We start from the raw sequence: 15,730 nt of genomic DNA, 5'->3' as shown, positions 1-15,730 counted from the left end.
TGGGATGTACCCAAGTGGCTGGATTGGAGCATCTCCGAGCCCGAACAAACTATTTGGATATGCTCTGTGCTCTTTCTCTTGTAAGCCGAGCTTGTCGAAGGCGGATTTGAACAGGATATCTGCGGAGCTTCCTTGGTCTACCAATGTTCGGTGGAGATTGGCATTGGCTAGTATGATGGTAATGACCACGGGGTCATCATGTCCCAGGATGATGCCTGTGGCGTCTTCTTGAGTGAAGGTAATAGTGGGGAGGTCGGGTGACCTGTCCCCTTCTCCGACATAGTACACTTCTTTAAGGTGTCTTTTGCGGGATGACTTAGAGATCCCTCCTCCTATGAATCCACCATTTATCATGTGGATATGTCTCTCAAGGTGTGAGGGGGACGTTCAGCTCATCCGACCTCTTCATCCCTTCTTCTCTTTTTTGGTTTATTTGCTCTGTTGGCTAAGAATCGATCTAATCGCCCTTCTCGTGCCAATTTTCTATAACATTTTTTAGGTCGAAGAACGCATTGGTAGGATGCCCGTAGATTCGGTGGTATTCGCAATACTCTGTCCGACTTTCTCTTCTTTTGTGTTTAATCGGGCGAGGCGGTGTGATCTTTTCAGTGTTGCATATCTCTTGGTAAACGTCTACAAGGGACACACGAAAAGGGGTGTAGTTGTGGTACTTTCTAGGTTTTTCAGTAGGTTGGTCTTCTTTTTTTCTGGACTCTTTATCCTTATCCCGAGGTGGGTAGGAGAATCCGGATTTTGAAGTTTCTCCTAATCGAGAGTTCTCCTCCATATTGATGTATTTTTCCACCCGTTCTTGTACCTCATTCAGAGATGTTGGGTATTTTTTGGATATGGAGTGGCTAAAGGGTCCTTCTCGCATACCATTGATAAGTCCCATAATTGCTACTTCTGTGGGGAGATTCTGTATGTCAAGACATGCTTTATTGAATCTTTCCATATAACTGCGGAGGCTCTCCCGATCTCTTTGTTTGATCCCCAGCAGGCTTGGAGCATGCTTGGTTTTATCCTTCTGGATGGAGAACCTAACCAGGAACTTCTTGGCAAGGTCATCGAAGCTTGCAATCGACCTTGGCGGTAAGCTGTCGAACCACTTTATTGTTATTTTAGTCAAGGTAGTCGGGAAGGCTTTACAACGAATTGCATCTGAGGCATCCGTAAGATACATCCGACTTCTAAAGTTACTGAGATGATGACTGGGGTTGGACGTACCATTGTAGGGAGTCATTTCAGGAGCTTTGAAGTCTTTTGGAACTTTAGCTTTCATGATTTCCTTTGTGAATGGGTCTTGGTCCTTGCGGGGGCTATCTTCGCGATTGGACCAAGTAGCCTTTGTTTTGAAGTCGGCCTCGAGTTTGAGGAGCTTATCTTCCAGCTCTCGACGCCTTCTGGTTTCTCATCTCGCTCAGCCTCCCGCTGCCGGTCGGCTTCTTGTTCTAGCTGTTTAAGGAGATTCTGTTGTTCACGGTGTTAGTGTAGTGTGCACCTCCAGAACCTTCCAGTAACTGTAAAGTAGTTACACCTCAGGCAGTTGTGCCAGCTCATCCCAAATCAGTTACAAACCTCCCTAACCAACTTGAGCTGAAACACCACACACACACACACCTTCACTCCCTGTATATATATGCACTTCAGCTCAACAACCAGATACCTTTTGTAATTCTGTTTCTTCTTCTTCTAAATCAATAATGCACTCTTCAACATTCTCTCTATTCTTCTCTCTTTTAACACAGCTCATTGTCTTTATTGCACTGTGATTCTCTCTTTCTCAACATGCTACTGATACCTTACATGGTATCAGAGCTTTACGGTTCAGATCCATGGAAAACTCAACGTCTTCTGCTTCACAGAATCAAGAAACTGGAGCTTCAGAGTTGCAACCAACAGCTTCAATGGCGTCTATAGCAAATTTTCCAGCAACGATCAAGTTGGACGAAGAAAACTTCAAAGCCTAGAAGAGACAAGCACTAGCGTGTGTTAAGACCAACAAACTTCAAAATCACATTACTGCTCTATCAATCCCAAGAAGGTTCAATTCAGATCAAGACAAGATTGCCAGAAAAGTGTCACCTGAGTTTGAAGATTGGGAACAGCGTGATGAATGTTTGGTAGCCTGGATGCTCTCTGCCATGAACGAACCCTTCGTCAACAAGGTTGTAGAATTTAGATACGCACACGAGATCTGGGAAGCGTTGGAGGAGTACTTTGCTGCTAGGCAAAAATCAAAGATTCGAATGTTAAAAGCGCAGTTAAAGATGATCAAGAAACAAGGTGCCTCTGCGGTTGAATACATCTCCAAGATCAACAAGGTTGCAAACTCTCTATTTGCTCTTGGAGCACCATTGTTGAATGAGGAACACATTGAAGCAGCGCTGCAAGGTTTGGATGAGGACTTCAGCGCCTTCATAACTATGGTGAACTCCAAAATTGATCACATGACGGTTAGCAAGTTTGAATCTCAGCTTCTCTCCCAAGAAGAGGTAAATGAGAGGTTTCGAAAGACAGATCTAACATTAGTGCACGCGAATCTGGCTCATAAGGAGTCAAGCACAAGCAGAGCTGGAAACGAGTCTTCACCGGGGGAATCCTATCAGATCTACAACAATTATAGCAGAGAGAAACCTGACAGAAGGAGCAGAGGAAGAGGCTTTCGAGGAGGAAGGTCATGGTGGCAAGGAAACAGACCTCAATGCCAGCTGTGCGGCAGAGTCGGCCACACTGTCTAGGAGTGCTTTCACCGGTTCAACCAGAACTTCAACAATCCACAGCTGTAGACCTTCAACACTGGTCCTCCACCACCAAATCTTGGCTTTCACCAGCAAGCTCAACAATCAACTAACACCAATCAGAACCCTCCTCAAGCCTTACTAGCCACCAACACCTCTGTTGACCAAGGATGGTACCCAGACTCGGGAGCTTCCCATCACATCACATTCGATCAGATGAATATGATCAACAGCTCTGAATACACAGGTCCTGAGCAAGTGTTTGGAGGTAATGGCAAAGATATGAGTATTGCTAACATTGGGAGATCAATCATGCATGCCTTTATGTCAAAAACCTTCTTTAAACTTCAGAATTTGCTTCATATACCCACTATTTCTAAGAACATAATTAGTGTTTCAAATTTTGCATTAGACAACAAAGTGTTCTTTGAATTTTGGCCCCATTTATGTGCTGTGAAATGTCAGGAAACCAGAAAAACTCTGCTCCAGGGCAGGCTTAGCAATGGTCTGTATAAGTTTGATGATATACAAATACCAAGACCACTGTGGAACTGTAATAAAGCTCAACTACTTGATGCTGAGCAAAAAAAAAAAGCATGTGCAAATATTGCAAGAACAGAAAACAAAGCCAAAAATAAAAGAGCCATAGGCAGCAATAATAAAGAACAAAAAAATAGCAATGAGAGCAATAGCTTATGCAGATCCCTTGGCCAATCTGCATCTATTGACTCCAAAGCTGGTAGCATTGATTCTACAGCCAGTGATTCTTGTGTAATTTCGCAAACCAAAACTGTTAGCAATAAGCATAGTGCAATTGACAATGTCTATAAAGTTGATAATTTTGCAACTACTAATTCTTGTTGTGCAATTAGTAATTCCTGCAGTACACTTTATGATCCTTGTTGTACAACTGATGATTCCTGTAATAATTTTCAAACTACTGCGGCTAATCATGAGCATTCCTTTTTTGATAATCCTTACAAAATTCTGCACTTGTACAGTTCCAACACCTCTACTACCACTTTACCTCTCCTTTCTCATTCAGCCACTCAAAACAAACCTCCAGCCTTCCTTGTAAATGCCACAACCAATTTTGCCACCAAAGAGCACACTAATTTTGACATGAAACACTCTCATAGTCAACCAGCCACACCAAAACCAGATCACACTAATTATGATTCACAACACCCTCTTACCAAACAACTACCCACAACAAGACCTTCCAAAATTAGTAACACCTCACCAACAGATTTAGCCCCAAAATCTAACTCCACGGTATCCCTTGACCTTTAGCACCAAAGGCTTGGCCACCCCTCTCACCATATCACCAAAGCCATCCTCAAAAGCCTAAACGTTCCCTTCACCCAAACCACCAACAACTCCTGTAACCCCTGCCTCAACAGCAAACTACACCAGCTACCCTTTCCTCCCTCTCAAACCAAATACTCCCAGCCACTAGAATTAGTCTTTACTGACCTCTGGAGTCCCTCTCCTCATCCCAGCAGATCTAGCTTCAGATACTATGCATGCTTCATTGATGCATACAACAGGTATACCTGTACTTACCTTCTCAAAACCAAGAGCCAAACCTTTCAAGCCTTTCTTCAGTACAAAGCAATGATTGAAACCAAGACCGGCCAAAAATTGAAAGCTCTGTAAACAGATAATGGAGGCGAATACCTATCCAACTCCTTCAAAAAATACCTCACCAACCAAGGAATAACTCACAGACTTACCTGTCCTCACACTCATCAGCAAAACGGGTAAGTTGAGAAAAAATACAGGCACCTAGTAGAAACCTCTCTCACCCTTCTTTCCCAAACTTCCCTACCCCTTTCCTTTTGGGATGAGGCAGTCCTCACCTCAACCTATCTAATCAACAGACTCCCCACACCAGTCCTAAACCTCAAAACACCACTGGAAGTGTTCTTCAACATCACACCCAACTATACTGTCCTAAAACCTTTTGGCTGCCTGTGTTACCCTTGGATCAAACCTTACAACAAGCATAAATTCAATTACCACTCTATAAAATGCATTTTTCTAGGGTATTCCTGTGACCATAAGGGCTACAAATGCTTGTCTCCCTCAGGCAAAGTATACATCACAAGGAATGTTGTCTTCTGCGAACATGAATTTCCCTATCCAACACTTTTCAACCATAAAAACCAATCAAACCAACCTCACCAGCCCACCACCATCCCTTCAACCACATACATCTTTAACCCTTACTGCATAGACACCCATGATTCATCTCCCACTAATAGCAATGCTGTATCTATGTCATTAAATTCTTCACTTGTTCCTGACACTGTTGTACATGCAGATTCTGTTGAAAGAATTTCCCTGCAGGTTGCATTTGGTTCAAGTGTCCAGCCTTCAAGCGATGCCTTACCCACTGCTGCACCTCAGCTCCCCAATGCAGCATCTGCTGAGCGTGCTCAACATCTACACTCTGTTGAAACTACTGTCATTAGTCCCATCATTCAACCTTCCAATGCTGCTATGCCTGTAGCTCCCCAAAATAGGCATCCCATGATGACTAGAAGCAAGTGTGGAATATTCAAGCCAAAAGCCTTCAGTGCCGAAGTAAATACTGATCCAGGCTCTACCTGCAGCACACCATCGTCAGTTGCTGAGGCTCTAGCAACCCCTGACTGGAAGAAGGCCATGGAGGAGGAATACTCGGCCCTAATGAAAAATTGCACATGGCAGCTAGTTGACCCGCCTCTGCAATCAAAGCTTATTGGCTGCAGATGGGTCTTCAGAGTGAAGAAGAACCCTGATGGGACAGTCCAGAAGTACAAGGCATACCTTGTAGCCAAGGGCTTCCATCAAAAACAAGGTGTTGATTACGATCAGATCTTCAGTCCTGTGGTCAGACCGGCCTTAATTCGGGTTATGCTCAGTGTGGCTCTTACCAAAGGCTGGAAAATTCTCCAGCTTGACGTCAACAATGCCTTCCTCAATGGAGATCTCCATGAAACCGTGTACATGCAGCAACCAGAAGGCTTCACATCCTCAAACCCTCATCAAGTCTGCAAGCTTCAAAGGTCCCTCTATGGCCTCAAGGTATGTTGACGATATCTCCTCTTCGTCTTCACAAGCACTCAGTCCGATGTCTCCTTGTTCACAAGATTCACCTCCTCTTCCTCCACTTACATCCTGGTGTATGTTGACGATATCTTGGTCACTGGAAATTCGGAGCAGGAAATCAAGGAACTTGTTCATCAACTTCACAGCACCTTCTCCCTAAAAGAGCTGGGTGAGATACACTACTTCCTTGGCATTGAAGTAGCCAAGACCCTAAATGGCTCAATCACCCTGAAGCAGACAAAGTACATCAGAGATCTCCTGAGACGAGCTGAAATGGGTAATGCAAAACCTGTGCCCACCCCATGACTTCATCACTGAAGCTATCTGCCTTTGGAGATGGTGCATTCAGCAATCCATCTTTATACAGGTCCATTGTAAGTGGCTTGCAGTATGCCACAATCACAAGACCTAAGATCTTCTTTTCAGTGAATAAGGTGGCACAATTTCTCCATAACCCTCTTGAATCTCATTGGAAGACAGTCAAAAGAATTCTTCGATACCTAGCAGGCACAACGCAGTATGGTCTGAGATTCAGCGGATCTACAAGTCTCAGAATCTATGGATTCTGTGACTCCAATTGGGCCAGTGACATTAACGACCGCAAATCAACTAATGGCTATGGTATCTACTTTTGGGTCAAATCTAGTTTCCTGGGCCAGCAGGAAGCAAACAGCAGTCTCTAAAAGCAGCACAGATGCCGAGTTCAGAGGAATAGCAGATGATGTAACTGAAATTGTCTGGCTGCAAAACCTGCTTACTGAGATCAAAATTCCTTGCTCTGCCAAGCCTGTGGTGTACTGTGACAACCAGAGCGCAGTTCTCCTATCTGCCAATCCAATTCTGCACAACAAGTCGAAACACTTTGCACTTAACTAGTCTTTTGTTCGGGACTATGTCTCGAGGAAGGAAATTTTTATCAAACACATTCCAGCTCATGATCAACTGGCCGACACCTTGACCAAACCTCTGTCAGCAGCAGCCTTCCTTAAGTTCAGAAGCCTGTTAAGAGTTTTTTATGCAGGATCCTAGAAGGCCCTTGTTTTGAAGGGGCATGTTAGTATAGTGTGCACCTCCAGAACCTTCCAGTAACTATAAAGTAGTTACACCTCAGGCAGTTGTGCCAGCTCATCCCAAATCAGTTACAAACCTCCCTAACCAACTTGAGCTGAAACACCACACACACACACACACACACCTTCACTCCCTGTATATATATGCACTTCAGCTCAACAACCAGATACCTTTTGTAATTCTGTTTCTTCTTCTTCTAAATCAACAATGCACTCTTCACCATTCTCTCTATTCTTCTCTCTCTTAACACAGCTCATTGTCTTTACTGCACTGTGATTCTCTCTTTCTCAACACGCTACTGATACCTTACACACGGATGGCCTCCAAAATTTCTGTATTCAGGAGTTGTTTGTCACCCTTGTTTTGAGGTGTATCCTTCGGTGTGGTATCCGTATTCTTATGCGGCGTTCTGTCTTCCAGACCAGAGTTGTGATCGTTGTCAAGGTTGTCCTCCATGACGATAGGATGACTTCCAGGTTTTCCGACAACGGCGCCAATGTTCCGAGGGTTACCTGAAACTGTAGGTCGATCTCGGATGAGATATGCTGTTGTGACCGGAGCAGTCGTGTCCGACTTGTTGGATTTGGTGGTGCTGCTGATCCTTGATCACCGGAGGGTGGTGGTACCTGCAAGAGACTCTAATGCTTAAGTTAGCACGTGCTTTAGGCAGGATTTTGTGTAGAATCAGAATGTAAGTTATACTTGGGTGCTCCAGTATATTTATAGTAGTATTGAGTGACCTTTCTTTGAGATAAGTTGGTTATCTTATCTCATATTTGGGCGAGGTCACTTATCTTTTTGGCCCGCCGCCTTTAGAGTGGGATGCGTCCCTCTATTTGGGCCTGCTTGGGCCTCTGTGGAGATGTTGGCCGAGTTCTTTAGGGAGAGGTCGATGTCGACCAACCTTTATGCGAGGTCGATCGTTCTTGTCTTCGATTAATCCGGATCATGTAGCTCGACCCAGGGTATGATCACTACCCTTATCATAATCGAACCATATACTGATATACAAACCAGATTATTCAGTCATTAGTTTAGTTATCTGTTGTACATTGACTTTCTATGGGTTAATTGTTTTAAGATCTCGTTTTCGAAACCTCTATTGTAACAATGTCTTTGACCATAATGTTAAGCTCTGAACTTCTTTGAAACCTGCAAATGGACAAATATTTGTGGCAAAATGGTGAAAAGTGTTGTCTCAACCTTTTGAACTGTGAGAAATGTTGCTTCTTTGTGATGACAGATTATGACGTACTAGATATGTGAGCTTCGTATTTTATTATGTGTTTAGTTAGTAACTTATGGTTAGGGGTTAGTGATCCACAGGAATGTTAGTATTTGTGAGTTCATATGTGAGATCATACAGCATAGTGCCTAATAAACTGTGGTGAATATAATTGAAAATTGAATATAGTTAATAGCAAAGATATTGATTCTGCTCAAGGTCTCCCATCTTTGTTTTTTTTCTACCAATAAAGAGGGCATAACATAGCGAAAGATATGGAGAAGATTAATAGCATTTGACCCATTGGAATAATATGCAAACTCACACCACATACAGTAAATCCTCCACTCATTTTCCTTTGATAAGCACAGATTTAGATCCTGTAGCTTTTGTACCAAATTGGAAGGAACCTGTTCTTGAGAAGTTCATGTTCCAATTGAATTGTTTTTCCCCTTTTTGTCCAAGTCACCAGCAACAGGTTTGAGGTAATTATATTCACTTGAGGCAGTTGACAAATGTTCTCTTCCATTATAAACAGAATTGATGTTTCAAGTGCACTGATATCAATCACAAAGAAAGAGTCTATAACCATAAAATCACAAGAAAATGTAAGGATTATGCAATTCCATGTATAATAATAACGCCCAATCGACCAAGGGTCTTCATCCGGCATGTAAGAGGTACATAACTAGAATTTATTTTCCAAAACCTACATCATCCAGTACCACTTTTCTAACACCCAAGTGTGGGTTATTTTTCATATTTAATCCCATGGACCATTCATTAGTCATTACAGTGTAACACAAGGGACTTCCATACATATTCTAACTTATAATCAACATTTTCAAATATTTTCAGTCTCCTAGTTCTCCACACTACCCATTTCACAATCAATCCATGCCTCAAAAAACGATTTTGTATCCTTAGGACTCGCCCAATAGAACTCCTACCGAGCTAGTATTCCGTTCTAAAGAGATCTTACAGGTGATTTCGACATGTTGGGAGAAGAGAAAAAGAAACCCGTCAAGTGAGTAGATCATATGAGAGATAACTTAGTGGCTAGGAAGATTCAACCGATTGGAAAAAAATTAAGCATGAATGAGGCTGGGTTTAGACAGGATTCATGGCAACATGCAGTGGCTCATTTAACTCATGCGGCCAACCCCATCTATTGACATAAGGCTTTGTTGTTCAACTCTGGGGTTTCAATGTTCTAGGAAAGGGGAGCTGAGAGGAAAGAGAAAGTAAGGAAACCAGATATTTCACTTTACACATCTCACCAATAATCACCGCAAGAGCAAGTTCCATTTTTGAAATGATGGAACCTTCTTACATCTCTTAGAATGATCTCCCTGTCCACAAGCTTTGATATGAATTTAGTAGCAGCATGGCAGTCATTGCAAACTCTAAGGTTTTTAGCAACTCTAACGGTAGTTCCATGGGGGGTGTTTAGAAGGCCAAAAGCTATTGCAAGTCTCTCACTGTGCCCACAGAGCATGGTTTCTTTCTCTTCGTCATCAACATTGTGAAGCACACATGAAGTGTCAGGTACATATCCCTCCTTCTTCATTCTTTCCGACAGTGTTTCAAGATATTCATGGAGTTCCCTACTCTGTGGGTGTGAAGAATCACCAGCCAAAAAGTTATGAACCTCATCACCATGCTCAATCCAACTACAACCAGGTTCTTTTCTCACTCCCATTTCCTTCATTTTCTTCCTAACATCTATTGCTTGATCCCAAAGTCCAGCTGAAGAGTAGATGTTAGACAACAGAACATAATGACTAGCTACATATGGCTCTAAGTCAAGTAGATGCTTGGCAGCAATTTCACCAATTTCTACATTCTGGTGGATTCGACATGCACCGAGCAAGCTACTCCAGGCATCAACTTTACTCATGTTGGATGGCATTCTGTTGATCAGTTTATATGCCTCTTCCACCTGACCAGAACGACCAAGCAAGTCTACAAGACAAGCATAATGGTCAGCCGTAGGTTCAATTCCATGGTTAACTTTCATTGTATGGTATAAACTAAGGCCTTCATCCACCATCCCTGAGTGACTACATGCTGCGAAAATGGAGATATAGGTCACCTCATTTGGGCTTACTCCTCCATTGTTGTCTTCCTCTGCCTCCATTCTTCTGAAAAGCTCCAAAGCTTCTTTCCCTTTACCATGCATTCCATAGGCCATGATAAGAGCATTCCAAGTAATAACATTCCTCATAGGCATTTGATCAAAGACTATTCTAGAGAGCTTCAAGCAACCACATTTTGCATACATGTCAACTAGCGCACTTCCCACTGCAACATCTGTTGCCAACAATTGTTTGATAGCATAAGCATGAATCTCCTTGCCTTTACCTAGAGAAGCCAAAGCTGCGCAACCGGGAAGCACTGTCATCAGTGTCACCGAGTTTGGCCTGAGAGGGAGGCTTCCATTATCCTCATAATCACCCAATATGTAACTCCTATTTTCTCCTTGACCACTTTGCATTTCGTGCAGAAGATTAAGCGCATCATCATGGAAACCACAGACAACGCAGCCAGTGATTATTGTGTTCCAAGACACTATATCTCTTTTATCCATGCTGCTAAATATCCTCTTCGAAATTTCTAATTTTCCCATCCTGGAATACATGTCCATAAGTGCATTCTGCACATACTTATCCTTCTCATGTCCCCTTTTCACTATGTAGCCATGGATCCCTTCTTTATCCAAAAATCCTTTACAAGGCACACAAGCAGGCAAAACACTAGACAATGTGGTAGTATTTGGACAAAGTTCTGATACACTAAGCATCTCAATGAAGAGTTCTAACGCCTCTTCGTAGAACTCATTCCTCACATAACCAGAAATCATAGCATTCCACACAGCCAAAGTCCTCCTCAACACCCCATCAAAAACTCTCCTACCCATTTCAGCTTGCTTGCAGTTGCAATACATGTCAACCAAGGCACAAGCAACGAATGAATTCCCAATCAAATCCGCGCTCCTCACTGCATAACAATGCAACTCCTTCCCAACCCACAACATCTCCAATTGAGAGCAAGCAGGGAGAATACTAGACAAGGTAACCGCATCAGGCCTAACACCATTACATACCATAAGCCTTAAATATGACAAAGCTTTTAAAAATCTATCATTCTGAGACAGTGCACTTATAATTGTGTTCCAAGAAACCACGTCCTTATTATCAAACACATCAAACAAAGCTTTAGCATCATCAACCCTTCCCAATTTGGCATACATTGTCACCAAAGCATTATTAGTGAACGGTCCCAAACCATGATTCCTCAAACCATAAGCATGCACTTGCTTTCCAAACCACAAACCATCATCAATGTTGGAGCACGCATGAGCAATGCTTACGAGCGTGAATGACGTGGGATCCACGAAATCTGACAGCATTGAGCGGAAGAGCTGTAGGGACAGTTCCCAGAGCTCAAACCGGCACGCCGCGGCAATCATCGAGTTCCACGAGATATCGTCCCTGTCAGAGATTTTGTCGAACACCTGGCGGGAATCGTGGATGTCGCCGCATTTTCCGTACATGTTGACGAGGGAGTTGGCCACGGGCACGGCGCCGGCGTAACCGAACTTAACTACATGGGCGTGAACCTGTTTTCCAAGATCCAGGTCGCCGACGGCGGCGACGGACTTGAGGACGGAAGGGAAGGCGAAGTTGTCGGGAGAAGCGCCGGCAGCGATCATGGCTGTGTAGGTGGAGATGGCTTCGTGGAACGATGAGGCTTGAGCCTGGGAGCGGAGGAGATCCGTCCATGATGGAGAAGAATGGGGTTCAGAGAGGGAGTTAGGGAGAGATGGATAAGAGAGGGAATGGGTCAGAGTAAGACAAGTAGACATCTGGACTGGATTTGGTGGTAAAATTATTCAATTCAAACACAGCCCAATTTATTTTTTATTTATATTATTTTTGGAGTCTGAATTATCACTTTAGTATTAATCTCTATTAAAGGCCGTCAATTTTATTAATTTGGATTGGTTGAGTAAGTTAGATTTTTAAAAAGAGTTTATATTTATAACGATAGATTACAGGATACTGTAAGCTAAAAAAAGTAGTCAATTTATTTAAGAGTAAAGTGATAATTAGATTTTTAAAGATGTTGATCATAGATTAATTAGTCTTTAAAAAAAAGTTTTAATTAGATCATTTAAAATAATAAATAGTGGATATGTATATCATTTTATTAATGAATAGTGTGAAATGAAACGGAATTGTTCATATATTTTGTTATTTACAGTGGTATATGTCTTGTTACTGTCACATGAGCAAGAAAACGATGCAATTTTGGACAGTGAAATATTTATTATCTTTTGTATTTTCATATATTCTTTATTAACGGCTCTCTATTTATCACAAATTCTATTAAAATAAGTGAAGTTTCACTCCAAAAGTTGTTATCTATATGACTATCTTTCATAGATAGACACGTTAGAATAATTAACAGTACATATAAACATCACTGTTAAGTTTTAGTTGATGAATTAATAGAAGGACATTATGTCTCCACCGTTTGCTATCTTGGAGAACCAAATTAGTATTTTTTTTTCTGTACGGACTATTTAGTCCGAAGTCGAAATCTTCAAGAACCTAATTGTCACTTTACTTTTTATTTAATTTTAATTAGGAAGAAGGAAAAAAAATACACCTGAAAATTCACACGCTGGACACGACTACACTTGAATCATTTAATAAGTCACGCGTTCACAATATTTATACACTCTGGCGGACATATTCACCCTTACAGCCATCGGCGTGTGCCCTCGTTAGTTTGAGTGGACACGTGGGTGTCTTTACTCTTTGTTGGCAACGTTAATTTGGGTGAGGTATCTCCTTGCTTCTAACTCAGAATAAACAATTTATTTTAATAATTAAATTATTAAACAAAATTAATTAGAAACCCTCCATCTCTTTTATCTTTTTAGAAAGAAGATGCTTTATGTTAAAACTCTAATGGATAATTAAAAACATGGGTTCATTCTAGGAAAAATCGAGCTCGTTATCCCTAAATTGTGGCAGCGCTGTTGGTGGCAGATCTTTGTTATTGAGGAACAAGAAGAATAAGAAGAAATTTGACTACAACAATAGTAAGTGTTTGCATAGAATTGAAGCTGTGGTACTAAAGTTTGGAACAGACTGAAATCCAGACAGATTGTTTCTGTAATGTTCTCTGTGGGAGGTAGGTTTTAAAATTGCATTGCTTTTTCTTACTAGTGTTAGGGTTTCATCCATTTCTTTCCTTCTTCACCCCTTCTGATTATTGTGTCAAATTTTCAGAGTGCTGAACATCAGTGTGAATATTTTGTTTGGCTAGACGAAATTGAAGGAAAAATAAAAAAATGTGGGGATAGAGGTTGTATTTGAAGAAAGGCCATGAAAATAATTATACCAGAAGATGATTGAACTTACAGAGGGTGCAACAAAGGTAAAAGAAGATGTACAAAAATTGCAGAAGACAGCTAATTAGATTAGTGATAAAATAAAGTGTATTAAGAATATAGTTATAGGCCTTTGTTTGGGGTTGGAATTTTGTGCATTATGAATTTTTATGATATATGCTCAGAAATGAGGATCATGTGTAATCATTTTAAAACTTGTATTGAATAAATGAAAAAAAAAAGCTCTATTTTCTTGTAAATTTCGTATTGTAATTTGTGTAACATCAACCATTAACAACCCAAAGTGTAAACCTGTGTAATGCAAATTAGGGACAAAATAAGCAATTGTCAACTTTAATCATACACTTTTTTCTTTTTTGGTGTCTGGTACTATGTATAAAGTGTGACTTTGCCTCTTAATTAGGTATTTCTGTCGTGTTCAGAAAATTAGTGATTAATGTCACTACTATGACTATTCATAAACAAAACAGCCTTTACCTCTTTGCACAAAGATCTGTCCACTAGGAGCTGGCCTCTTGTAAGAAGCTCTTCTGTTCTTTTGCTTTCCTCTTGATTCCTAAGTAGGGATCTCATTTTGTGCAACTTTAGATTGTGGTTGAGTGCCATCCTCAAACAGTGTTGGTGGTTCAATTTGTCTGTTTTGGGCTTGGGCCACAAGTGGTGGATCGGTTTGTGTGTGTTGGACTTGGGTCACAGGTGCTAGATTAACTTGTTTGGGTTGGACTTGGGCTGTGGGTGGGATTGGTTTGGGCTGGGATTGAGCTCCAGTGGCTCTATCAGATTGTGTGGTTTTTGGTTGTCTTTCCCTTTGGTTGGTTCTTCTAGTTGAAGTTAAGGATGTCTAGGATGAATGCTGGCCTACTGCATTTGTTAGTTTTTTTGGTCTCAGAATCCTGGCTGGTGTTAGAGTCCTTTGTGTCCTCTTCTTCATCCTCCACTAGGTGATTTGTTTACAGTATTTGCATTCACATTAGATGGTTTTGTTTCGGAGGTAAACACCTCTTCTGCATCTATGTCAACCACCTCAACCTCAGTTGGAATGTCTACAGTATGCTCCCAATACACATATATCACCCTATCATCATTTTTAATTGCATCCTCATACATGTTCACCACATCCCTATCAAGCCTAAGTAACTAGCTTAAGAGCAACACCACACCCGGTATTGGACTTTCCCCAGTAAAAATTCTTCCAAAGAATATATTCCAAATCCTTGAATAACCCCTCCATGAAAAAAAGGTTCAGCGTATCCACATTGACTCTCGGTATTAAGGACACTTGACCACCACTGTATACTGTAAACTCCTTTTGAATTTCTCTCTAACCTCCCCTTATGGGAATATACGAGCGTGATGTGACTTGACATCTACAACAAAAACAAAACTCTCATAATCACTACTAAACCCAGAAAATCCTCATTTTTTGGGACAATCACTAACTAGTAACTAAACAAAAATCTAATAGCATGTTCGATCATAATCGGTATAGTCGAAAATAGAAAAGTTAGTACCTTTTGATCGTCGCTGACTTCAGTGCGTGATCATTGCTATGGTGGTATGGGTTGCCTTCTTCAAGTAAGTTAACAAAGAACTCCTCCAATGGTCAAGCGAGCGAGAATTTCAGAGCAATGGCATTGCCTCTCTACTAGGGCTCTCTAACTCTCTCAACGTGCAAACTCTCTTACGTTGAACAACAAACGACATTGACGCTTCATAATTCAATTAATGGAGGGTTTCTAATTAATTTTGTTTAATAATTTAATCATTAAATTAAATGGGTTATTCTGAGTTGGCACCAAGGGGACACTTCACTCAAACTAACATTGCCAGCAAGGAGTAAAGACACCCACGTGTTCACTCAAACTAATGAGGCCACACGCCGATGGCCGGAAGAGTGAATGTGTTTGTCGGAATGTATAAATACTGTACACACGTGACTCATTAAATGATTCAAGTGTAGTCGTGTTCAGCGTGTAAACTTGCAGGTGTATTTTTGTCCCTTCTTCCTTTTAATTATAAATAATAGCATGTGAATTTATATGGACCAATTAATAAGGCTTTTTCTTTCTATAATAATTATTTTATTGCAATTTTTTTCTAAATAATTTAATAAACTATTTAAAATATTAAATTTTTTTTAGATATTTAATTTATATAATTATTAATGATAAC

The 15,730-nt window shown here is 41.1% G+C and overlaps 2 protein-coding genes across 2 annotated transcripts; one reads left to right on the top strand and one right to left on the bottom strand.

The window, feature by feature from the left end:
• On the top strand, window positions 6,140-6,520 carry LOC107611590 (uncharacterized mitochondrial protein AtMg00810-like). Its single transcript, XM_016313501.1, has one exon. The coding sequence runs from the start codon at window positions 6,140-6,142 to the stop codon at window positions 6,518-6,520; it is 381 nt and encodes a 126-aa protein (XP_016168987.1).
• LOC107614387 (pentatricopeptide repeat-containing protein At3g57430, chloroplastic) lies at window positions 8,719-12,063 on the bottom strand. Its single transcript, XM_016316598.2, has one exon. The coding sequence runs from the start codon at window positions 11,999-12,001 to the stop codon at window positions 9,410-9,412; it is 2,592 nt and encodes an 863-aa protein (XP_016172084.1). The 5' UTR covers window positions 12,002-12,063; the 3' UTR covers window positions 8,719-9,409.

The sequence above is a fragment of the Arachis ipaensis genome, chromosome B08 (assembly GCF_000816755.2).
Source record: "Arachis ipaensis cultivar K30076 chromosome B08, Araip1.1, whole genome shotgun sequence".
Classification (NCBI taxonomy): Eukaryota; Viridiplantae; Streptophyta; class Magnoliopsida; order Fabales; family Fabaceae; genus Arachis; species Arachis ipaensis.
This window is presented reverse-complemented; position numbering and strand designations above follow the sequence as displayed.